Below are 25,699 nucleotides of genomic sequence, written 5' to 3' on the forward strand. Positions count from 1 at the left end.
GGAAGCTGCAGTTTTATTATTTCTGTATTTTAGTCTTCAAACTCCCACTGCCCCTTATGAAGTGATAATTGCTAAAGACAGTTTTTCTAAGGGCTATTTAAAACTTTAAAGTTTGACATCGAGTTATGTTGAGCAGTGGATGCCACCTGGAATATTTGGGTTAAAAAGCAGACTGATAGCTGCACCTGGGTGCTCCCTATTTTAAAAAAACAAACAAACAAACAAAACAAAAAAAAAAACAGGCTCTTGGTGGTAAAGGTGGGAGGATATTCAGAAAGTACACTATGTGAATGTGTTGCAAACATGTTTTTAACTTGCAGAAATTATGGTGGAGGGGTATGACTGGAGGGTTAAGGAAAGCAGGAACTTCCTGATTTCGTACGGAGGATTTCCGGTAGTAATGAGGATTGGAAGTATCGTCGTTCTGCAAAACTGTTGACGTATTTTCACCGTGAGGAAAATAAGCCCGTCTCACCCATGTCATGTACATTCCCATTTCGTTCCAGAAGACAGCATCCGTCTGCAGGTTTGAAAGATGATGATAAAGGAACTGCATCCCCTCCCTGGTGATGGATGGGTTCACGTCTGGCACGAGCTTCAGGAATTTTAAGAGAGCATTTGAAAACAAAGCCCCGATAGTGTGCAGTGTGGCAAAGAAAAGGCTTGGTGTTAAATCTAGGGATCAGATTCAGTGTCAGAAGATGTTTTTAACGTGCCCTGCCACAGTCTTTGTGATTCCAGGGACCCCAGTGGGGCAGGCACCGTCAGCTTGCGCTCAGCCAAAATGCTTTGTTGGGGAGAAACGTGTGAAAGTTGCTGGGAGACAGCTCCTTGCTGTCTGATGCTTGGAATTCATGCAGAAAAAGGGTTTTCTTGGCAGTGTTTTATGGAAGAGGAGCACTAGGAATGATAGCTGAAGTGGGACTGCTGGACACCATTGTATTTATGGCACTAGTTTGGGCTGGTCCCAGCCAGTGGTGACCTTGTGCTGCTGCTGGACCTTACAAATATGCTGGGTCCCAAACTGGCCAAGCTGCAGAGCCTGCTGTAGGAAAGTCAGGCATGGATGCTCAGCAGCATAAGGCCTGTGGATACAGAGAACCCTGACAAGTTGTCGGCTTCCCATCCAAACAGTTTGCACTGTTCAGGTTTTTATGGTTGGTTTTCTTGGGGTTTGGGAAGGGGCTGAGCTGATTCTCCTGGCTTTCTGTTTGGCAGCAGATCTTGCATGAGACACAAGCCTGGCACAGTCTGCTTAAAAATACTGGGGCAGGTTTTTAGGTGGCCTCTTGCTCAGGACAGAAGTGCCCAGGTATGTGTTTCAAATCACGGTGGCCTTGAGCATTGAACCTGTGGCTCTGGCTAACACCTCTGCAGAAAGCCTTTGTTTATTCCCTTTTTGCTTAGGTTCATTTACATTCAGTACAATATCGGGTTGCGTTGACACTTTACCTGACTGCAACAAATGCAAGTGGCATTTTTTTTTACGATTTTTAAAGTGCTGATTCAAAAGGATGGGAACTCGGAGAAGCAGTTTGCTGATGTGAACATCGTACAGTGGAGTAGTTATCAGCAAGTCTGTCCGAAATGCTTGCAAGGGGATGTCATGGATAGCCAAGGAATCTTTTACTTGGAGGAAGAAATTGTGTATCAGATGATCTGTTCCGGGTTTGTCCATCATTACAGCGTATGCGTGGAAAGGCTGCAGGTTATGTTCTTCTAAAGGGTGTGATTATACACGTCCTTCTGAATTACATACCAGAAATTACCGATATGGTAAAACAAGGTCTTGCTCTCAGAGGTGTCTGCAGCCTGAGGAGCAACCAGCGGAGTGCACAGCCACGGCTGAGAGACTGCCAGGGAAATGCCTGCACCTCTGATCACCTTGTCTTCAACTGGGCGTTATCACAGAGCTACGGTCTTTCTCAAAACCCGGAGTAAAAGGAAAACTGTTAATCAAATTGTTAAAATTAGCTTGCTGCATATATAACCTTGCTTGAACGCTTCCACTGCTCTGCTACCTCTCCTTCTTGCTGGATATGTTCCACCAACCTTACAGCAAGTATTTTATATCAGTCTTTACATTTGAAATGCAATTCCTTCCTTTAAAAGGTTGTCGTAGCTGTTTGATTACCGTGGATGAAAATAGATAGGTTTTACAAAGACACTTAGATTTCTTGCAAGAGAAGAATTGCTGAGAAGTGAGGAAGGGAATGGGACTGAGCACTGTGGCTAAAACCAGCTCTAATTACAGCTGTGCCTCGCTGAGACTCTACCCCAAAGCCGTCTGTCATGAGATGCTCTGTCCTTGTCCTTCTTTTCTTATTTTGCTTCTGGCATTTCTCTAAGAGAGTAATGTTACTGTCCCAGGAGCCTAACGCTGCAGAGCCAGATACGCTAGAGTTTAAAAACTTCATTCCAGGAGAAAATGTCTGTGGTGTTGACTTACGATGAATTGCCACACAGCAAAGTGAAATGGAGGTCGCGGTGTTTTAAGCAGCTCTGTTATTTCTTCTAAAGACACACGTGCGAGTGAGAAGACGAGGTGAGTAACAGCACAGCCCGTGTCCCAGGGCTCGCATTGCTGCGGGCCGGGAGCACAGTGGGAGCAGAGGAGCGGACATCCCTGCTCTCCCTCTCTGCAGCTGCGTGGGCACTGGTTCTCTTTCATGAGTAATTGGGCTCGCATCAGTTTCATCAGCTCATTTGTGGTGAACAGTCACGTTCTGGGCCTTTTACTGGTGTTGCCCTCTGGCTTCTCTGCCTCTGTGAGGAATAGCATAGCAGTCACAGCCACGCTGACGTTATTCCAGGTGAAAACTCTGCAATGAGTTCATCTACATCAACACGCAGTGTTACGCATAGGACTTGTTTCTGTGCTCTTCGATTTCTGCAGTGCATTCGCTTTCCTCACTTCCTTCTCCCAATATCTCCGGGTTTAACCCACAATCAGGCTCTCTGAGCAGCTACTCTGTTCTGCATCACGCGTCTGCGCAGGTAACCCACTTCCAGATTTGTTATTAATATAGATCTGTAGGCTTTTGCCCACTCCAGGCTTAGCTGTACTCAAGCATCTTCTGTACTTTTAGCCATCTGTCCTGACAAACACAGGAATTGTCAAAACCATTGCATCCATTGGCAGCAGTTGCTTACGCTTAGCAGAAAGGCTTTCTGTTTGTCGGTATCACAGTGTGTGTCCCAGGATGCTCTGTCATGTTTAAGAGCACCCGTAGGGCAGATTTTTCTTCTTACTGCTTCACTGTGGAAGATTGCAGCCCCGAGATGATTTCTGACCTCCGATGGTTGGCTTAAGCCAAGAGCGAGGTGCTTCAGATCGATTCCCAAACTCTCCTTTGGTATTCTAGCAGGGGTTATTCTGTGCGAGCTGACATCCATCTCAAGATCCGATCCAATATAGATGTTTAATGTATGTGCTCAATACTTTAATTCAAGCTTTCCCTCTTTTTTTTCTTCCTTTTTTTTTTTAAAAAACGTTTTTATTTGACTGTTCAATTCCCTGGACACTGAGGAAGGGGAATGTTGAATGCTCCACGGTAAATCAGGGTGAAAAGGCAACTGGTGCCATGCATCAGCTTAAGCTGCTGCCTGGTGAAGGTGTGTTTCTGTGTATAAATAATGTGTATCTTCGTGGAGGAAGTGCTGTGTCTTTCTAATGAAGGGTTTGCTGATTGGAAAGGCAGAACGACCGCATAGCACTGCTAGGAAGGGGTTGTTTCTCTTGTGCCTAGATTATTGGAGTGGGTTGTGACCGTATGGCTGCATTTTGTAGGTATGCTAAGGAATTTTAGAAGACCTTATGAGAAATCAATGAGCAGATGAGACTGTGGTTTCGGGGCTGATCTCTCTTCCACCTCAGGAAGAAAGATCAGGCTTTGTACAGTTTGAAAGATCAAACTATACAACTGCCCTTAAACAGGCAGTAATTCGATTGTTGCCATATAACAGGCGGCAGGCGTTTGACTGTGGTTTGGTTTGGAAGTGGCTTGAAAAACAACTGCAATAGCTGACTAATCAACAGTTAAACCAGGACAGCAGTGTCACTTGTGTCGCTTGCGTTTAATTGAAGTAAAGATAAATCACTCATTTATGACATTTGGTGAAGGTCTTAAAATCGACGCTTTTTTTGCACCAAAAAAATGATTTTGCCTGTTCTTAGTTTCCACAGCAGGTGGGCCCTGAAAGCAGGTGGTACAAAGTCATCCCCGTTCTGCTGCAGTGGCTGTCACGCAGCGTCTCCTGTGCGTTTCTGGGAGTCTCTTGGTCTTGGAGGGGAGAAGGACTTGGGTGAAACACTCTGAGCGTCCGTATTTTTTAGCATTGTCCTAAAACCTTCTCTGTTCCACAGGTTACAATATTATGTAAAGGGCACAGCTACGGACAGTTCAGACTGTCCTGAGCCAAACTTGGCATTTTTAATCACAGAATAAAACTTTTCTGTGCCAGTTCTCGGTGAATTGGCACTCGCAAGAGAAACAATTAAACAAAGGGCAGCAGGTAGTAAATTGAGTAAGGGAAGTTTGTCCAGACTAGCCTGACAGCTTCGTGTGGACAGTGAAATACAAATTGTACTTGCATCTTATATTTGTATGAGGCTGACCCAAGGTGACCTGTTATGTGCGTTCTGGGATTTCTGACTTAGCAGAGGAGTCTGAATTCCTCACCGTGATTGATGTTCAGCCTGATTGTACATAAATGTGGTGTGTGGTTTTTTTTCAAATGCATTTTTGTCAATGATTTTTTCTTCCTTTTCCCTTCTGCCTCATTTTCTTCGCTTAGCAGAAGGAAGTTTGGTTGCAAGAAAAGGGGAGGGAGAGAGAATTTTGTTTCTGCTCCATTTCAGTACAGTGTTTCTGCGCTAAGACTGCAACGTGAAGCGTTAGAAAAACGGACCAACTCAATGGGGGAAACATTGCACTGGTTGTTTTATACGCTCATGCTCCCGCTAAGCAGAATCCATAGTGTATCTGTAGAATGAGCAAAAGCTTCAGTATCCTGAAGCTTATGGCGGTCCCACTGAGGGAGGAGCCCAGCAGGAGCAGAGCTGATCCACCTTGCCCTGCTGGAAGCTGCGCTGTGACCATCAGCTTCCCCGACTCTAACAGGCAGCAAAACCCCTGTAGATGTGCGGATGGTTTCTGTACTGACGCTGATGCCTGCTCTCCTTTCCTCTCCCTGCTAGCTAAAGACTTGGAGCGTGGATGAACTTCAGAGGAGGCTCTCAGCACTGGACCCCATGATGGAGCAGGAGATTGAGGAAATCCGCCAGAAGTACCAGTCCAAGCGGCAGCCGATCCTCGATGCCATTGAAGCCAAGAAGCGGCGGCAGCAGAACTTTTGAGCCACCGGTAGAAAATACTTCCATCCTCAAACAATCAGCTCCTTGCTTTTATGACTACTGAACACATTGATTTCGATTGAAATATGCTAGCAAAACAGAGGGCAATACCTGTGCTCATTTATTTCTCCATAGCACCTTTGTGAACTCAGGAATGCCATTAAGTGGAAAATCCTGATGGTATGTTTTAGTGTTAGACATGTATTTAAAACGTTATCCCAAGGAGTTTTGTTACTGGTTTTAGGTGGCCTGTTTTTAAATCAGAGGAACAGGTAGAAATAGACTAAAGAAAGTTGGCCCACTCTCTTTTCAACTGAACTTTCAGTAGTCTGTTTTCTTTGTTTTAAGTTAATACGAATTGTGGTATTTAATGGCTGCAACTTTTGTGTTTTTTGTTGTTCATGTTTTTCTTTGTGAATGCACAGACTCGATTTTGAGCTGTTAACTGTATCGTTCTGCTGTTAAGGTACTGATAAGTTTTAGATCACTGAACAGAACAAACTGTTCCAGCCTTTGAAAGAAACTTAAATCTCAGTTTTTTAAAAAGCCTGTAATAAGCCCCATGCCTTACACTTTGTGCTTTAAGCAAGTGTGATTTCTTCAAGACCTCAGTTTTGTCCTTTTTTTATGTAATTTGGGAATTAATCTTAGTAGATAAAGCATGTTGTGCCTCCATCAGAAATTATATTCTGTAACATAAAATCCACGTTGACTTAAAACCAAAAGCCAATCAGTTATCTGACCTAAAACAAAGCAGATTCCACTTCATCTGTCTCTTTGGAAATGTCCTTTAAGGAAACCCTGCTGATGGCGGAGTGCTGGGGAAAGGAACCAGTATTTGAATGGGTGGAAGTAGTGTGAACCTCTCCCGAATTAGGTACTTCTGCTGTGTCTGAGAGGACTGAGAAGTCTCCACAGTTTGTGAAATATTTTATAGGCTTCATCATTTCAAATTTACATCTTTAGGTGCTGGAATAAAAACTTAATTCACAATCCTTCACATTTCTGCACATGAGAAAAATTAAAATGAAAATTAACATTTGTTGATGCACAAAGATGTGCGTTATGGGGTGGAGTGGAGGCAGAGCTGATCCGGCGGAGAAGACAATGAAAAATATCCTACTGGAAGAGATTCAGTCTCTTCCCGTTCCTCTGGATGCTCCTCATGTTCTTTCTCTTTAAATTACCCTGCTGTTTCTGCCTGCTGTAGCTCAATGAAAACACCCAGCATGTACAATCGCTGTGAGGATGGTGCAATTATCTCACGCTGGTGGAGAGGAGGGTAAAACAGAGCAACGATGAAGTGAGCCTGGCTGCAGGGCAGAGACCAGTGACGCCTCTGCCCGCTGGGCTGTAACAGCAGTTACCTAGTTTTAGATGTCTGGTGAGTGATGAAATACTCGGACAGAGCAATTTATTTTTATTGTGCTCTGATGGAGAGAAGAGTTTCCGTGTCATTCTTCTGCAATAGGCCTTGGTACGCCACCCAGATAATTAAACTAAATAGCAGTGTCTCCTGAACCCAATGCTGCTGGAGAGAAGTGCTCACTTCATGCCTCGAGAGGCTCTTTTTCCCTGCTCGGAGCAGACTTTTGCCCACTGTTAACAGGTATACTCCATTGCTGTGAAAGGAACCAAGCCATTTGTACCCCCTCTGCAGATCTGGTCGCATCGGTTTGTCCCGGTTCCATAGGCAGTGCTAACACAGCTGCTGCGGAGATCAGCGGCCCAGCTGGCCCTAAGGCGAACGGGAGGCGGTAAGAGCTGTACGTCCTGGGATAATCAGCTGCTTGATGGCCTCAAGCGTCAGGAAAGTTTGGAAAAGGCTTGCTTCCACAGCACAAGCCCAGTAATTAAAATCTTTGTTGTTAATGGATTAAAATGCCTTACCAGTGACAGTCCGGACTCTGCTGAAGTCTGGTGATATGCTGCGTGAACACCGGGGCTCGCACAGCGCGTGTCCAGGAACTGCAATACGCTTTGCCCTGAATATTTGTTACGAGCAATATTTATGAGAGCCCTTTGCATCAAAGAAACTCCCACAGCTTAGGAGGGAGTGCTCTGTTAAGTACTGCATCTTGAATTAGTCACTTGGATGGATCCGTCCCCCCTGGGCTCACCCAGGCTGGCTGTGCGCTGGGCTGCAGCTCTCCCAGCACCGTGCAGAGACCGGAGGCAGCTGGCAGGAGGCTGGGCAGCTCCTGCAGGGCCCGCTGAAGCTCAGCTTTAGGTCACACCTGGTTTGTACCTCTGGTGTGATAGATGTTGGGATGTAGGATGTGGCAAACTGCACTGCATGCATGGATCGAGCAGATTCTGCTGGGAGTAGTTTTACCTCTGCACTGTGTAGGTAACTTTCTAGTGGTTGGAGGGCATTAGAAAACCCAAGTTTTTAGGTGAAGCACCCTATTGTGGTGCATATTTTTGGAATATGCAACCTGTGTCTGCTGTAACTGAATGTAAGCACTGTTGAAATGCTCTGCTTTGCTGATGTGATTGTCTTAAAATACAGCAAATGAACCAAAAGAAGTAAAACTGGTCCAATGGCTTAACTGTCTTTGAACCTTTCATAAATGCTTGCAGTAACTGGGACTTGATGTTTCTTGCACATGGAGCTCTGATGCAGAGGAATTATTTTCTCCTTCACTGATTTGCAATCTGTTAGAGAAAATAATTCCCTATTTGGTCCCTTGGTAGAGTGTCTGGGAGCAGAGTGCCTGCTCGCTTCTCAGAGTCCCTCAGACCCAGACCAAGGCTTGTACCCTAAGGGAAAGCTGTCCAACAAAGGTGTTAAGCAAAATGCTTCCTTAAAAACGCTTCCTTAATTGTGAAGCTGCATTCACGCGCTCCTTGGGTCCATCTGCATTGCTGAAAGTGTTCTGGACAAACCATTATCTTTGCTTCTGAAACCCAGAGATACCGATGATGTCAGTCATGCGAGACATAATAATGTGAAGTTTGTAGCTTTAACTTTTTTTTGTAACAAAGAAATTAGCAACACTGGCATAAAGTGCTGACTTGAAATGCTCTTTTGTAAGATCTGGCTGTTTGTATATAATAGCGTTGGTCGTTAGTTTGTATATGTATGGAATAGTAACTTTTATTGCGTTTTCCGAGTTTGATACAGGATATTTTTGTTTGATCTTTCTCAAATCTTGCCTTATTTGTTCAAAGGGGCAAATAAACTGTCCATACTGAAAGCATCAGTGTCATGAGTAATATTTGTGCGTTAAAACATCTGGCGTACCAGGACAAGCTTTGACACGAGGTGCCTCTAGCCGAGCATACAAGCATTAATAAACACAAGCAGTAAACATGTCAAATGCGTTTTTGAACAGGCAGTTCTTTAGCCATAAAACATTGCTAACGCTACACCTCCAGGAGAGCTGGGGGGGTTATTTGCTTCGGTTTGGGGGCAGGCCCACGTGCTGCTGGCTCTGCGGCAGCTCGGGACGATGCAGGTGGATGCTCAGGCCGCTTCCCCACGAGGATGCACATCGGAGGTGCAGGAGGGAGCTCTGGCAGGTGGGTCAGCGAGCTTTGCTGCAGTGCTTGCCATCCCTGCTTCGTGCTGCAGCACCTTTCCTGAGCCTGCAGTCAGCTCTGGGGCTAGGTATGCATCCGTTCCTTCTCCCTACACAAAGGTGAGGCTCGAGTCACTCCTAATTCTGGCTGACTTGCTGCACTTTCAGCTTTCTGGCTCGGGGAAGGAGGCAGTTGACAGTGAGTGGGTGCTGCCTTCCCATGGTGAACTGTTGGCTTTTACGTGGTTTCCCTGAGCGGTTACTAAATCTGTTCTGAAGGGATGACTAACTGAACCAGAGACCGAATTCATTCAGGAGTCAGCCTCGGTTAGCAATCCCGGAAGAAACGAAATAGATGTGAGCTTTTAAATGTTAGGAAGGAGCGTGGAATTCAAAGGGAGGGAGACTGCGGGCATTTCTAGTGACTGGGAAAGCCTGCAGCGCTTGCACGTTCTCAGCAACATCACCAGGAAACTGCAGAGCACCTGCATGAAGGGAAAATGGTGCTCCCAGCACAGCAGCAGCCCCGCAGCCGTACCGCAGGAGTGCTCACATGTACTCGTTTCATGCTAGGAGCGGTGCACGTGCTGCAGAAATACCAATTGCATGTAGCTAACAAAGACAACAGCTGACAAGTAGCCCTGAGCTGGGGCTCTTGAGCCAAGTTTCTCCCCACCGTGGGAAAAAAAAAAAAAATAACCTGCCAAGAAGCCATAGCCCCAGTTTTTCTCCTCCTCCCATAGTTGTCAGTACTAAGGTGCAGGTGGCATTGTCTTTAACACCCAGCTGATGCTTCCTACACCCTCATTTTGTCCCATTTCCTTCTGTCCACAGGCCAGAAGAGCTGAACAGGCACTCAGATAAATGCTCTTGGTGTTGGCTGACAGCCCTGACTCGAGAGTTGACAGTTTTTCATTGCATTAATCACTCCGGCAAAATTTAAGAGTCAAAGCAGGAAACACCCATCAGCTATTTCCAGACTGAAAGTGACTTAATTGCCCTTTAATTTAAGAGTCCAGGAAAGCAGCCAACTTGTTTAAAAACTTTAAAACTATTCCATTCCATCCATTAAGCACAGTCTGCTCTGCTCCCCTCCAGGCTGTCGCAGCTAAGATCAATACAGCGGAGGGAGCCCGGTGCCCCTGCATCCCACCCAGAGTCATCGCAGCGGCAGGACGTCCCTGGTACAGACCTTCCTCCGTGTCACAGCGGGTGCTGAGCTGCACACCCTCCTCTCCTCACCCCGAGAGGCTCACAGGGTCTGGGCCATCACACACTGACCGTGGCGACGATGATCTTGAAGGCACGGGCCGGTTTTTCCCCTCTGCTGCTCTCCGGGGCTGGCTGTGGACGCATCCTGGGCTTTCCTGCATTGCTCGCTGGTGCCGGGCTCCCCTGCACGCCTGACCCCTGTTTTTTGTGGGCAGCAAACGGCATTTCCTGAAATTGTGTGATCTGCCCAGGTGCTGTTGGTTAGCTTAATTCCACCGCTTTGAGACTATTCGTTTAGCTAGCTCAAAGGGTTAGAAGGGAAACTGATTTAAGTACAGCCGAGTTAATTGCTATTGTTCAGGTAAGGGCTGAAGCCTTGAGTATGTGCAGACCTCGGGGCTTTCCTAATACCAGGAGAAAGTGTTGTGCCACAATTAAAAGAAAAAAAGAAGAACTAAAGCACAATTGCTCTTTATTGGTCGCCACTCCCAGTTCAGCACAAGGAGGAATTACAAGCAGCACCGATGTGATCTGCACTTCAAGCAGCCTGCTCTGATTTCTGACTCCCCACACTCACCCCCCTGGGATCAGGGCTGCAGAGCCAGGGGGGACAGGTCCCAGGAGCGCTGCCAGCGAGGAGTTTGCTTCCTACGGATCACCTCCTTCCAAAGCTCCTGGATTTCCCACAACCAGTCGGGTGCACAGAGCACCCTCAGGGTGTCTGAACGCTGGCGAGCGAAGAAAAGGTTTTGAAAGTACTGAAGTTTACTTTGTCTCTGAGCAGAGTTGTCCAATTCTCAGCTGCGTGAAATAGCTTAATAAGGTCACTCCTTAATCGCTGTTCCCTGGAGGTAGTCTCTCCTTCATCCGTCATTTTTTGAGTGTGGAGAGCTGCTTTTGCAGACATAACCTGATAAAGTGTTTAATTGATTTACCCGCTGTACCAAAGGAAAACAGTCACTCAGGGAAACTGATTAGGGATTAACAAGAGAGCACCAATTTCCTACTAGCCTTGGGAACAGTAAACCAGACCTGTCCTGGCAGCCCACCCCGTGCAGCAGTGCCTCGATAGCGCACACGCGGCGGCGGTCGCCCCTGCTGGCGCTGGGCACCTTCCTGCAACGGCTGCTCCCGGTGCTGCAGAGCTCCGGCACCGCCAGCTCTATCTGCAGAGCAGTGGGAGGACTTTCCCGGTTGCTCATCGCCATACAAATCTGAACGTCTTTGCAGCAAGCAGGAGGCTAAAAAAAGAAAAGTCCTTTGTGGTTTTTCCCCAAAGCAGCCCCTCGGGGCAGCCGTCGTACGCAGCAGCTGCAGAGGGTCCCTCGGGAGGCACGGCTTGCTTCTAACCCCTGGGTTAGGGAAGCGTTTGCCTCGGAAAGATTTGCAGAATGGCTTTTTTTTTTTTTTAATTTATTATTCCAAATGAAAAAACTCTCGAAGGAATAAAGATTAAACTCCGGGTTTAATCCTCCCCTCTCACCTCACTGCGGGACACAGGTGCTGTGCTGGGAGCAGCACTGAGCCGTCCCCTGCCTTGTTTCGGAGGCCACGAGTGGCACCAGCGGCTACCTCGGCCTTTTATGCTGCCTCCAGGGAAGAGGATGAAGCCCAAGCAGCACCAGAGCCCAGACTTCACCCCCTGCAACACAGGGAGAGCTGGCTCCCAAAGAGCCAGCAGCGTGCTGGGGGATCGAGGAGCTGTGGATGGCGCAAGCTGTTTGCTTGGGCAATCATTTCGAACGTTAATTGCCATCCCTTCCTCTCTGCCAGCCACCCTGCTGCCCGTGCTGCCGCCCATCCGTGCTGCTCCTCCGGGAGCCCCGCAGCCCAAAGCTGCTCGCCCCAGCCCCCAGGATGCTGCTTCGGCAGCCGTGATGGGAGGTGGCAGAGGGGCACCACGGCCTGCTGCAGGAATCGCTCTGCAAACGGCCTGGCAGCTCCTGGGGGTTGTTCCCACTTTCTGTCTGCCCCTGCCCCAAACCCATGGATTAACGGGGCACGAAACAGAGCCAGCCGCCGAGGTGGGTCACTCAGATCTTTAATAAAATATACCGTATGCATCCCATGCATAGATAGAAAATTAATTTACATGCTCTTTTAATTATTTGCATAATGCTTCTTAGTTAATACATGTAATTTAGTCTTCACATTTTTTTTTTGTACATTTTGCTACTGGGGTATTTATGGAGAGAAAGGGAAACTCCTTCCTTTGTTCAAGTAACGGTGCAGCAGGAGCTGGTCCGGGGCGGGCGGTGAGTGCGGGACAGACCACGGCACGGCCGTACTGGAAGACTCGATGGCGCCAGGAGCGTGGGCACCTGCACCCCCTGCTGCTCCCCGGGGATGCCCTGGTCCCACCTGAGTTCAGGGCGGCTGGACCCGCACGGTTTTGTCTTTTATCCCCGTGGTCAGCAGGTCGCTGTGGCAGAGCTGTCACCAACCGCGGTGTCCCCCACGCGGTGCCCTGAACGCCAGCCAGGACGGCCGGTGACAAGCACTGCGATGCGGGTGGCTGGGGCTGTCCTGTAGCCATCGGAGTAGTTTGGGGCTTGCTGGGCACATTCCTGTGTGCACAGAACTGCCACACGATTTCCAGACAGAGAACTGGGGGGTCAAGGAAAAGCTCTGTGGGGAATTAGTGCTGTGCCAGGAGCAGCCCTGAATGTGTGCAGCTGAATCAGGGTGTGGATGGGACGGGGGTGCCCTGCGTGCCCCTGGGAGGGGCTCAGGCAGGGAGGTGACAAGGAGCAGCACGAGGTCTCCTCTGTCCTGCCGGGGCTGCCTCCTCTGCAAAGGGGAGTCCCGGGGGGCTCAGCTCCCTGTGGGCATGGGGGCGATGCCCCCCGGCTCCTGGCACCTCTGCTGCCCCTGCCTGGCACCAGGGCAGGGGGACGAGGCGGCGGGGTGAGGCTGGGGAGCAGGGCACGTGTCAAATCCCTCAAGCTTCATTCATCACCCCAGGGCGGCAGCTCCTCCAGCACTGGAAACCAGGGGCACACGGCAGTGGCCAAGGCAGCTTCTCGGTGCCCAGGAGCATCCCTTGTGTCTGCTCCCCGGCAGCCCTTTGCAGGCACTCTGCCTCTTCTCTGCTGCGTGGGCCAGGTGCCAGCAGCAGCAGCAGCAGCAGCAGCAGCAGCAGTAGTAACATCTCTGGAACGGACGCTCCATGGTGCAGGAGCCCCACGGGTAGGGATGGAGCAAGGATGGAGCGGTGAAAGCCCACCTCCTGCAGCCGGTCCTGCCGCAGGGGCTGGGGGCAGTGAGGCTCACCCAAGCCGGGCACCGCAGCTCCTCCGAGGCTCACTTTGCTCCGTCCCCTTCCCGCAGCCTGCTGGGCTGTCTGAGGCCTTTCCTAGCTGAGGACACACAGGCAGGGAGAGGCTGGGACCAGCGCTGGCACCGACCTGCGTGGGGTACATCTCACCCCAAGCTTTTTCACCGTGCCCTAGATGATGCACAACTTTAGGGCAGAGGAAAACCACCCTTCACGCACCCAGGGCAGCGCCTGTTTGGGGTCACCCACATTTCTTTTCTCCCCTCTCCCTTCCAGTCCCCTGGCTGGGGTATGTCCAGCTGAGACGCATCCAAACTGCCCCAGCTGCTGCCTCCCACCGCCCTGGGGCTGGCAGCAGCCGGTGGGCACCGTCCCCAGCCCCTCCTGTCCCCTGTGTGGGGCTGGGAGACGGGGAAGCCCGGCCCCTCCGCCACGTCCCGGGGGGCTCAGGGGGCAGGCAGGCCGCCGGGGGTCAGACCGCGGCGGTCGGGGCTGCCTCTGCCCAGGGAGGTTTCGCTCAGAGCCTCCGAGTCCCGGTCGTGGCTGGAGCAGCTCTCCGTGTCCTCGGGGTCTTTCTTCTCGCTGTTCCTCACGGCGGCCTCCAGCGCCTTCTGCTTGCGGTAGAAATGGGAGAACTTGTTGAAGATGATGGTGATGGGCAGTGCCACCACCAGGATGCCCCCGAGGATGCAGCCCGAGGCAGCCAGCTTGCCCGCCACAGTGACGGGCACCACGTCGCCGTAGCCCACCGTGGTCATGCTGACTGTGCCCCACCACCAGCACGCCGGGATGGTGTCGAAGCCGACATCCTCCTCCTTCTCCGCGGTGTAGGCCACGCCAGAGAAGACGGAGACCCCCACGGCCAGGTAGAGCAGCAGGATGCCCACCTCCCGGTAGCTGTGCTGGAAGGCAAAGCGGGGTGGCGATGAGCGAGGACCATCGTGGCCAGGGTGCTGGGGTGCCACAGCACAAACAGAGCCCCCGTGCAGCCCCCTGCACAGCTCCACAGGCATCTCGTGGGCATCACGGCGCAGTGGCAGCACATGGAAGTCAAACACAGTGTGGGGAACTCAGGGTGGGGAGTGGGAGCTCACCCAGGCGGGCTTAGGGTTGGGATGTGTGGGTGATCCATGCCTGGGGTGAGTGGGGTGGCTGGGAAGCCAGCCCCTGGCACCCCCATGGGGCAGCCAGGAGAGGAGCAGGGCCCTGCACTTCCCACTGAGGGTTCCCGCTGCAGACGCTGTGCCCTGGCTCCATCACTCGCTCCAGCCTGATCTGGGCTAGCAGCATCCAGACACATTTTCCTTTTATCTTGGCAGGTCCCCAGGAAGCACCGGACCGGCAGGCTCTAAGCGAGGTGATTTGTATTTTCCTGAGACGCCGGTGATGTGCGAGCATGGGGAGGATGGGCGCCTCCGCTGCAGCCTCAGCTCTGCCTCCAGCTCCTGTCCCAGCCCCGGGTGGCCCCACCGCCTGCCCCTCCTGCACCCCTCACCATCAGCAGAGCTCAGCAGGCTTTTGCTCGGAAGCAGCCCCCTGCCCGATTCTGTCTCCTGAAGCCTCACCTCTGGGGACATTTCAACGCTGGGGTTCTCGGTGACTTTAACCCGTGTCCGACCCGGCTACAGGATACCAGAGATGCTACAGGAACACACAGCTGCTGGCTGTTGTGCTGGGGGAGTTGTTGTTGTTGTTGTTTTTTTTTTTTTTTTTTTTAGTAGGAACTGCTCTTTTGGAGATAATTCCATCTCCCTTTTGCTGCTGCTCCATGGGAGACTCAAAGCAAAACCGCCTGCTCTGCCTCAGCACCGCTATGAATCGGCGCAGCCCCGCTCATCTGATCAGCCTGGGATCCATCCAGCACCAGCCTGGGCTGGCCCCAGCACCCATCCCCACGGGCACTGCGCCCCTGGCTCACTGGGGTCACCCAGGCTGCCAGGTTGGGGACAGGGTGTGGTGGCCATGGGACAGACAGATGACGGACAGCAGAGGTGTGCGACAGGGTAAGAGCAAACGGCAGCTCACAGGGCTGAGCCCATGCAGCAGTTCTGTCCCTGCCTGGTCACCACAAGCAAATTTCTTGGATGTTTCTGCCCACTGATCGGCCAACTTGCTCCTCGTCTTTTGGGGAAAGGAAATCAGAGCTCTGATTGTACTATTTTTTCAGTCTCCCAACAGCCAAAGAATGCTTTATTGGAGACCACATAATGACTAACGAAACATTTGAGCAAAGCAAACAGCAAAAGACATGGGAAAAGAGCTTCTGTGGTCAAGGCAAGACATAAAGGAGGTGGATTCATGGCAGGGAGCACGAAGACTTTGCTTATACTGCTGGCAGAAGCTGCTCAGCTAATGCCAGTAACACCAAGGGAAATAACACCCTCCTCCTCCGCCGTCACCCGTGGCTGCAAATGTCCCAGAGAAACTCCAGGAGATCCTGGGGAAGGACAAAGAGCTCCAAGCTTCACAGACGGATCAGCTGGCCACGGAAGACTTGCTCCTGGCTGGAGCTTATCAGCTCCATGTGATGGAGCTTATCAGTTGCTGGGGGGAGGCCAGCACCAAGCCCCCACCCGGGAAGCGCACCCACTGTCACAGATGTTGGTACGTGGCAGCGAGGAAGAGCAGGGATGCGTGGGAAGGCTCCCACCAAATTAAATGCCCCCGGATCATCTGCAGACCGCTGAGTTTACGCCGCACAAGGGCAGAAATCCCTCTGCTAGCACTTCTGTGGCAGGGCAGCAACTACTCGCCGTGCCAGAGCCATCGCCCCGCTTCCTGGCCGTTAGCAGGCTTTGCTCCTCTGCTGCTGCTGCTGCTTTATGCTCTTGCAGGAGGAAGTAAATTATGATGAACAAGGCATTGTAATTTATGTGCCCGGTAAATCACAGCGCCAAGCTGCTGAGGCAGCCTTGTGTCGCTCACCCCCTGCAGCTGGCGCGGGGTCCCCGAGCAGCGGCGCTCGGTCATGTTCCCCCTCTGCTGCCCGACGATGTGCAGGGAGCCTGGCAGGCCCTGCCCTGCCGCAGCGTGTCGCTCACACTCGTGTGGAGCACGGGAAGGGTTGGGGGAGCCCTTCCCACCTGAAAGGTTTGATTTAAATTCTGTGAGTTGCTTTACGTGTGCGTGCCGCTTGCTCATTGCTCTTCCAAGGTGGGTTTTCAGGAACAAGCATGCTGTGGGTAGGACTGCAGGTGCCTTCATTTCAAATAATGCTCCCTGGACCCCGTCCTCCTCCCCAGCCACGCTCAAGCGTTGATTTTTTTCTACCCAGCCCTATGGAGCGGGGCCAGCCCTGGCCATCGAGCCCTGCTGATGCCAGGACATCCCGTGCCAGCACCGCGGGGTCCCCAGCCTGAGGACCAATGTGGGTTTTTGGAAGCAGGGCCAGAGGCAGCCCCAGGAGGAGCAAAGATGTCTGTGCTAGTGGTGTCCTCCCTGTGTGCAGCTCGAGCATCTGCTGCCACACTTGGTGGGCCTGGGGACTGGCCTGGGGGTTTCTCTTGACGTGGTCACCAAGAAGCGGAGAAAATCAAAGGCTGGGCTAGCTGGCCTCTGCATCACCTGGATTTTGAGGTGAGGGGACGGCTTCACCCTCCCCAACACACCGGCTCAGCCACATGTCACCCTCGGCATGAGGAGGCCGGAGGGACTGTGGGGACAGCAGAGACTGATGTGGGGTGGCTGAGCTGCAGCGATGGAGGTCGGGGACATGGGACCGGGCTGGTGAGGGTCTCACAACAGCTTCGTGCCTTGAAGCTTGTCACAGCTGCTCTCCCCAGTCCCTCCCTGGGTGCTGGGGGGCGGCTCTGGTGAGATGCAGCCTTGGGGCATGACGTGGAGCCTGGGGACCTCTCCCCAAAAGTGCGTGGGTGCTGCCTCCCAGTATGCCAGGGACCTGGGGCACTCTCAGCATCCCCTCACCCAGCTTGTCCTCCTGAGGGTCTAGTCCTGAAGCCAGCTTCCCTCAGCCCTGCATGCTCTGTGGTGCCATGGGGTGGCTCCCAGTGGTTCCAGACCCCGTGGCTAACCCAGCAAGGTGTACTGGTGGGACGTCACCACCCACCCCTGCATGGCTCGTTCTGCTCTGACACCAGGTATGGCGCTGGCCCACCACGGTGGGGCTGAACCCAGGAGTCACCAAGTCTCCCAGCAACGGGCTGAATTTCTGTTTGCTCCGAGTGTGCGCACAAGGAGGACGCGTGTAGCACTCCTCACACTGCCTTGCTTCAGCACACCCCAACAGCCCAGCCCACCACCCCAAACGAGCTCTCACACACCACCCAGAGCTGGAAACCCATTGGGAACGGGCGCCTCCGCATCCCCCGGCCAGCCCAGAGCTGATAATAGGGGTAGGTATGGAGATAGGGAGCCCATTTACCTTCAAGGTGGCCCCCAGGGACCTCAGCCCTGTGGAGTGCCGAGCCAGCTTCAGCACCCGGAATATCCTCATGAGCCGAAAGACCTGCACCACCTTGCCCAGGTTGCCCAGCTCCGAGTCGCTGCCCATGGTCAGGTCCACCAAGAGAGTGAAGTAGAAGGGCAGCACCGAGACGATGTCGATCAGGTTCAGGGGGTGCTTGAAGAACTTCTTGGGGTTGGGGGAGAGCAGAAGGCGGGAGGACACCTCGAAGGTGAACCAGGAGATGCAGAAATACTCCAGTTTGTGCAGGACGGCTTCGTCGAGCACGTTGCCGGCCTCGTCCGCGTCCTGGTACTCGGGCATGCTGTGGATGCACATGGTGGCGATGGAGACCAGCACCACGCTGATGGACACGAAGCTGAAGAGCTTGCTGGGGATGGAGTAGCCGGGGTTCTCCATGGTGAGCCAGAGGCGCTTGCGCGCGTTGCCGCAGCGCAGCGTGCTGTAGCGCAGCAGCTCGTGGTTGATGTCGGAGATCTCGTCCGGAGACGTGTCCACGCTGCTCACCTCGCTCTCCTCGTCCCAGTTGTGGTGCCGGCCCTCCAGCTTGCGCTCGTGGTAGCGGTAGCTGCAGCAGGAGTCCAGGAAGAACTCGTTGATGCCCCAGTACTCGATCTCCTGGCAGAAGGAGAAGACGCAGAGCTCCTCCATGACGTGCAGCTTCCCCGTCTGGTAGAAGTGGAGCACGTAGAGGAAGAAGCCAGGGTTTCGGTCGAAGTAGAACTCCCTGGCGCTCACGTCGTAGTCATCGCAGAGCTGCAGGATGGACTCCTCCGAGTCGCAGGAGAGCAGGCGCCCCAGGCGGGTGTCGGGGAACTTGGAGAGGGCGCTGGAGCTGAGCCGCCGCCTCAGCCCCCCGACGTTGATGTTGATAACGTCCTCCTCGAAGCCGGGACCCCAGTAGGTTAAGGTCTTGTTGACCATGATCAGCAGAGCGGGGGCTGGTCCACCTGCGGGCGAGACACAGCACGGCTCGAGGGTGCTCGGGGGGGACAGGAGGTCACCGGGGGGCGAGGGGGATGCTTGTGTGTGGGACAGCGAGGGACAGAGGGATGGGGGGAAGGAGCAGCTTTGGGCATTTTTTCTTTACTGGGGAAGAAGGAAAAAAAAAAACAGCAACAACCAAACCTATTTTTCCAGATGAGACTTTCCTTCCTTTTTACCTCTTAAAATATCTCCCTTTGCAGATCGCTGGTGGCCTAACGAAGGCAATTTCCTGCATCTCCAGCACCTCGCCCGTGGGGCTTTCCTCCTTCAAACGCGTGATTAGTCACTAGAGAGAAGATTTATCCCCCAAGGAAAAAATAGATCTTGTGCTGCCCTGCGCTCATCAAATTGTGCCAAAGAGATTTGTAGCCCGACCACCTACATCGCTAATTGGACCTGGCCAAAAAGTCCTTGGATGGCACGATCTACCCAGGAGCCGTGGTAGTTTTGCCAAAATCAAAGCGTTTTCACAGGTGTCAGTCTTGGGGAGAATTTCAGAGGAAGAAATGTCAAAACAATCCGTCTGCCTTCTTTGTTTCCTCTCGTGTGCTCCGTCACGTAAAATATTAAGATTTATTTTTATAGTGTTGAAACGTAACAAAAACATGATTCAGAATCATTGATGACTGATTGAAAGGCCTGTGTATTAGCAGGGAAATAAGAAGGGAAGTTTTGCTTTCTGCCACGTTTCAGGATTTTACAAGTTTCAGGGCGCTGGGCTTTGCCACGCAGCACCAATTGCATTTGCTAACGAGCAAGAGTTACAACATCTAACAAAGAGCAGCATTCGCACACTCTAAAATGCATTTACCCACCTTCACCAGAGGTTTAAAATAAGAAGGTGAGCACTTGGTTTGTGCTCTAAGTCACCTTGGAACCAGACTTCTCCACCTACCTCCTTTGCCTCTCGCCCTTTCTGGAGGGGTGCAGCGGAGCTCGCAGGGAGCGGTGCCGGGGCCTTGGTGTCCTCAGGAGGGCACTGGGTCTGCTCTCCGAGACCCCAAAACTACATTTTTTCCCCCACATCAGCTGCTTTAGGAAAACCCCTGTGTTGGATGTGCCTTGCTTCTGAGCCCTGCTTGCAGTCGCTCTCATTGCTGATGTGACTTGTGCAGCGCTGAAGTTTTTAGTGGTTGCAGAGGAATTTGTGACCCTCTGACTCTGGCTCTGGTCTCAAAGCTTTCCCTCCACAGCTTTTATCAGCCCACTGCTTGTTAGAAAAGTCCCTCACCTTCCCATCTGGTGTCACCCATGGCAGTTTTCAAACTTTCAGGTGATGCAAGGACAGAGGCTGGGGACGGGCAGCAGGAGCCGGGGCAAGAGGTGCCGTGGGGATGCTGGGGAGCCCCCAGCCCCGTGGGATAGCCCGGCCTGGCTGCAGCCCCCGAGGGCCAAGACATTGAGGTGGGTTCCCTCACCCCACGCTGCTCACCGGACACCTCGAGGGGTTTATGGGGCAAGCACCAAAGCAGGGAGAGGGGGCTGCGTGTTTTCTGGTGCCTGTGCGGTGACATAGAAAAGGTTAGAGGGACCTGGGGGGATTTTGCATCTGAACCTGGAGGTCAGAGCTGGAGCGAGGGCTGGAAATAGCCCACAGAGGTGGGTTTTTAGGCTGAGCGGGGCTGTGGGTGCAGCAAATGCCAGCTGGATGTGAAATAGCCCGGCAGAGGCATCTGCTACCTCGGCTGCACCTCGGCACCGGGGCTGATAAAGACGCAGGCTGTGCACCACAAGGCAAGGGCTTCCCCTTGTCCGGAGGAGGCAACTCTTTTGTGCAAAGCCTCCAAGCTTAATGGACTCATCAGCTTTCCTTTTTAAGGGGGGGGGGGGGGTGAAAAAAATAAAAGGATCAATTTTTTAGCTGCTTCATGGAAGAGAGAAAAGGGGCGCAGGCGCTCCTGTTCAGGGACAAACTGGGATTTCTGTGACTGATCAGCTTTTCCAGGGAAGACATCACACAGCCCATCTGTGGGGTGGGGATGACTAATCCAGGTTCCTTCCAGAAGGATGCTCATGCAGTCAGGCTGCGCGCAAAGGCAGGGGCCGTGGGGGTGGGCCTGTGGGCTACAGCCCGTCCCGTGCCCCCTGAGGCTCTTCGTGCCTTGTTCTGCAGCCGGGGGGCCAGGCCAGGCCAAATGCCACCCCGGACAGCGGGGACGTGGCTTTGGGGCCGGGATGGGGCAAGCCTGGGGGTTGCAGACGGGGCTGGCAGCGTGGGGTGAGCCCAAAGCGATGCTCGGGCTCGGCAGGAGCAGCTCGCGCCGTGCGGCTGTGGGTGATGCCTTGCCCCTGTGGCAGGAGAAAAATTCAGGGGTGGGCGAGCTTTGGGCCCTTATGGCAAGAGAAAAATGAGTGTCGAGGATGGGTGAGCTTTGGATCCCAGGGAAATTCCTCCCTGCTGCACGGGGAGCGGGGCGAGGGGGGGGGTCACGGACCGAGATTCTCCCTTCCGACGTTTGCTTCTGAACGGAGCGGATTATTTCTGCCCACACACGGCTTTCATCTGGGAATCCAGAGCAGCAATTAATAGTTCTGTAACTCTTTTGCCTGCTCGCTTCATGGCGAGCTCAGCTCAGCTTTGGAGCACTGCTGAGGCTTGAGCCAGGACCTGCCTGGCAGGATCTGTCCCATCGGCAGGGTTAGCGGCTGGGAGACAGAAGCTGGCTTTGGGAAGGTTGGGTGTGTTGTTTTTTTTTTTTTCCTTTTTTTTTAAATCATAATGGGCAGAGAATACAAATGTGCCTGTCTGGAGTAACGTGAATTTGCAAAATTGCCTTTTAGTCGCACCAAAATCTCCATAAATGATTGGAAAAATAGAGCAGATCAAGCCAGGCTCTTTGTGATCGATTTTGAAATGTTCTGTGAGCTGTTCTAGGGAAACTACCGCACACCCAGCATGAACCATGCACTGGGCATTCAAATGAATATGTATCTCGTGGAGGAAAAAAAGCTCTGATATATGCATTTATGACAGCAAAAAAATATTGAACCAGATCAAGCATATCTGTAAGAAATGCTGGAAGAGTTTCCCTTGACAACGCGTTTTTTTTTTTTTCTTTCTGAAAGCCTTTCAAAGGGAAGTTCTGTGTATTTATTCCAACTGGCGGAGGGGACCCAGGGGAGTGGGCAGGGAGATGCTAATAGATATTCGAGTGAGGATGCGGCGAGAGCAGGGAGTATTGCACACAGGGGTTTTCCAAGCAGGTACGATGGATTTAGATGAACAGCCCAAATAAAAAGCCCTGTACTTACAGCTCAGCGAGGCTTCCCGGCGGGGAGTCGTGGGGCTGGTCTCAGAGGAGCCATTAGAAATACGCAGAGGAGGAAAGCCTTCATCCCTTGCCTGCAGCCCAGCCCTAAGCACCCTGTCTCTCTGGGCTCGTGGCCCTGCGCCTCCCAGGTGTGCCGGGGTGCTGGTGGCAGGCTGCTGGGGCAAGCCCCGGGTGGGATGCCCGTGGGATCGGGGCAGGGCTGGGGGAATCCAGGGGGACAGCAGGGCTGGCTGATGTCCCGGGGGGGTGTCCCCATCCATGGGCTGCATGTTGGGGGCGGCTGGGGCAGGACTGGGGAGGTGACACTCTCCCTGGGATGCCCATGTGCCCTGTCCCCGCCGCTGAGCATCCCTGTGCCCGTCGAGCTGAAGATGCTCAGGACCCTCGGGCGGCGGGGTGGGGGGAGCACGGAGGGGTTTCCCGCTGCTGGCAGCTCTCTGCAGCCAGAGCGTGAGCTGCTGCCGTGTGCTCGGAGGCCACCGAAGTGCCCTGGGCTGGGGGCAGGCGGCTGGGGGCTCCCGGCTCTTTTTTGGGGTGCAGGAGGGGGGCGGTTACCAAAAGCTCCGGGGTCGGCTGTGAGCAGGAGCCCAGCGCCTGCTGCGGATGCTGCCGTGCGCGGTGCCTCTGCTCCCAGGTACTGGGTGCACAGCTTTGGGGAGGAAAAGGGGGAACCCCACACCCTGCCCTGAGGTTCCTGGGGGGGGTGCAGAAGCCCCGGGGGCAGAGGGGATCCCCTACACCCACCTCCGGAGTGCACGGCAGGGGTACCCCGTGCGCCAAGCTCCCCGCAGCATCCCGGGCTGCCGGCTCCTCTCCTCCCCGGTCCCTGCTCAGCCCGGTGTGTCGGTGTCCCTGCCCCTACCCCCCCCCCCCTCGCAACATGCAGCCCCCCGAATTGCCCAGCTCCGGCTCCCCCCCGCTCACCTGCAGCCGCGCCGCCCCCGCCGCAGCGTGCGCGGAGCCGCGGAGCCCTGCGGGGCCGGCGGCAGCTCCGCGGGGCCGGGCGGGGAGGGGAAGGGGATGGGAAGGAAGGGGAAGGGTTGGGGGGGGGGGGGTCCCCGCCCCGTCACCCCCCCCTCCATCCTCCCCTGGGTGCCGCCCTCCGGCTCCGCCCGGCGGCTTTGTGCTGGGGTAGGGGGGGGAAGGATGGGGGGGCTGGGGAATCCCCCCAGCAGCTCCCCTGGGAGAGCTGGGGATGGGTGCGAGGTGTCGCTGCCAGCCGGGGGGGGGGGACACACACCCAATTTTTGGCAAAACCATCTCACGATTGGCTTTGTGGTTTCCCCCATGAAGGTTAAAGGCAGCTCTGCGATGGCTGCACGGGGCTGGGAGCGGGGTGGGCAGGGGAACCGGTGTCCCCCCCACCCCAAATTGCCTTACCTGCTCGAAGCGCCCCGAAGCAGGAGGGCTGGGGGTGAACGGCGGGGCCCCGAGCTCAGCGTGCAGCCCCAGGGCGTGCCGGCGACGTGCCTCGGCCCTCGCAGGTGCCCATCACGCCATCCTGCTCCATCTTCCTCCTGGGGCTGGGGGTGCTGAGGGGTCCTGGGCAGCCCTGCCCGGCTCGCCGAGCTCCCCGCTGTCCCCGTGCAGGAGGTGGGCGAAGGCAGTGGGTCGGGTGCATGGTCGGGGTCAGCTCAGCAGGACGCCGCCACCCGCCGCCATCCCCGCATGGCCTGGCGAGAGCTCCAACCGCCTCAAAAGTCGGCTGCCAGAGCACAGGGACGGCAAAGAGAGGCTCTGAGACCTTCCCTGGGTGATGGCCGCGTGCCCGTGCGGCGATGGCTCATTGCTCCGGCACCGAGCAGCTCAATCAGACCGGCAGTTTACACGGTGCGAGGCTTCGTGCCGCCCTCCAGGGCAAATCCATCTGCTTTGGGGCTTGGGCACGGAGCCTGCAGGCTCTCACCCTTCTCCAGGCATGCAGGCAGCCGGCTGGGAGCTCGTGTCGGCGGAGAGCATCCTTCCCCCCGCTGCGTGCCCGCCTCTCGTGGCTGCGTGCCGTGCCAGCCCCGTCCCTGCGCCAGGCATTGCGCTGCCGCGGGGCCGTCGCCGTGTCCCCATGTGCGTGGTGTGTCAGCGTGTGCCCCGCGCCTGCTGACATGGCAAGGAGGCAGCGGAGGGAGGGGGGAGGGAATACTTGGAGGGAGGCCTCGGGGAAAAAAAAAAAAAATTGAAAAAAAAAAAAAAGGAAAACCAACGGAGGGAAATTCCTCTGTTCTGTGATACGAGGCAAAAGCGTTTATTTTTATGGTGACTGGGGTGGCTGTGCGGCCCTGGAGGCTGTGAGATAAGCACGGCCAGCTTTGGCTGCTGGCAGCACGGCTCTGGGCCCGGCTGGGTGGGCGAGGAGGGTGTGCTGCCCCCTGGGGCTTGCTTTGCCTGTCACTGATGTGCTGCCAAGGGGAGAATTTCCTCTTCCCTTCTGAAATCAATTCTCTGCTGGTTTTCTGGGAGGGAGCCTTGCCTTGGGGGAACCCCTGGGCTCTCCAAGGGCATCCGCCGCAACTCACACCAGGTCTCTGCACCGGTCAGCTCTTTGTAAATCCCCCCTGCCCCATTTATGTGCTGCTGCAGGGCAGACCCAAGCCTGCCCCCCTGTCCAGCCCTGCCAGCTCCAGTGGTGTGAGGCAGAGAGCTGCTGGGCTCCCTTGGTTGCAGGATTGCACCCCATGCCCCTGCCCGTCGGCACAGCAGGCTGCAGGGGATCACTCCGGGATCGGGGCAGGGTGTCCCTGTGTGTCCCCACACCTCTGTGCTTCCAGCAGCAGCCCCAAAGCCCTGGGGGTGCCTGCAGAGCCCAGGTCACCTTCTGGCCTCGCCCAGGCTCGTGCTGGTGTCACCGCATCCTTCCAGGGGTGGCTTTGCTGCAGCATAAATGGTACCCGAGTGAATTCTCCCCTTGCTGCATGAAGGACTGAAAAAGGGCTGGTTCTCTCCTTAGCCAGCTTTGGCACTTGAAAGGCAGGGCAGAAAAAGGGGGTCCGGCCCCGAGGCTCTCCCCCAGCGCAGGGGGTGCGCTCGGGGCACCCAGCAGCGCGCCCGCGGCCCCAGGCGAACCGCCGCCACTCCTGAGCTAACTCGCAGCGATGTGGCGAGGGAGGCAGGCAGAAAAATCAGGTCAGCTGGAAACGCCTCGCCATCTCCTCCTCCCAACGTCTTCCCCCTGCTGCCCCTCTGGGAGGGAGCCCTCCTCCCACCAAGGCCCGCGGGGGATGTCGCCGATAACCGCGCGGCGAAGCCTCCATCCACGCGGCGACGAGGGACGAGGCCTCTCGCCTTGCTCCCTCCCCTCCCGCGGGCTGGAGGCAGAGGCAGGGTGAATCCGAAGCCAGCAGCCATCTCGGTGCTGCAGTGAGTCATCCCGAAAGGCGCCCGGCTTGTGTCAGCTCTGCGCCTTTCTGCTTTCTGCTTCCTTTTTTTTTTTTTTTTTTTTTTTTTTTTTTAGGGGTTGTTAATAGCTGATGTAGCAATAAATTAAAATATAAAGGGAAATATAAATGAGTGGAGCTTGCCTGCAGAGCTCCTTTAATTAAAAGGGAAATCTTCGGGCCCTTGTAAGGCCCCTGGATGTGTGCTTAGAGGGATGGAGCCGCTGGTACCTGCACTGTGGGAAGGCAGGAGGGTGGCTGCGAGTGCAGGGACATCGCT

General features: G+C 54.2%; 2 protein-coding genes across 2 annotated transcripts in view; one reads left to right on the forward strand and one right to left on the reverse strand.

Moving 5' to 3' along the window:
- The window catches only part of STK4 (serine/threonine kinase 4), a 46,523-nt gene extending 37,967 nt beyond the window's left edge, over positions 1–8,556 (forward strand). The window contains exon 11 of the mRNA XM_035548495.2: positions 5,201–8,556. Within this exon, the coding sequence (XP_035404388.1) occupies positions 5,201–5,359 (159 nt within the window). The 3' untranslated portion in view covers positions 5,360–8,556. The remainder of the gene's footprint in view (positions 1–5,200) is intronic.
- A 5,259-nt stretch (positions 8,557–13,815) lies between these two features.
- Positions 13,816–18,716, reverse strand: KCNS1 (potassium voltage-gated channel modifier subfamily S member 1). Its single transcript, XM_035548494.1, has 2 exons — positions 17,751–18,716; positions 13,816–14,271 (listed from the first exon to the last, which is right to left on the reverse strand). Exons 1-2 carry the CDS (start codon positions 18,714–18,716, stop codon positions 13,816–13,818), a joined length of 1,422 nt encoding a protein of 473 aa, XP_035404387.1.
- Positions 18,717–25,699: the final 6,983 nt, after the last annotated feature.

The sequence above is a fragment of the Cygnus atratus genome, chromosome 16 (assembly GCF_013377495.2).
Source record: "Cygnus atratus isolate AKBS03 ecotype Queensland, Australia chromosome 16, CAtr_DNAZoo_HiC_assembly, whole genome shotgun sequence".
NCBI classification, from domain to species: Eukaryota; Metazoa; Chordata; class Aves; order Anseriformes; family Anatidae; genus Cygnus; species Cygnus atratus.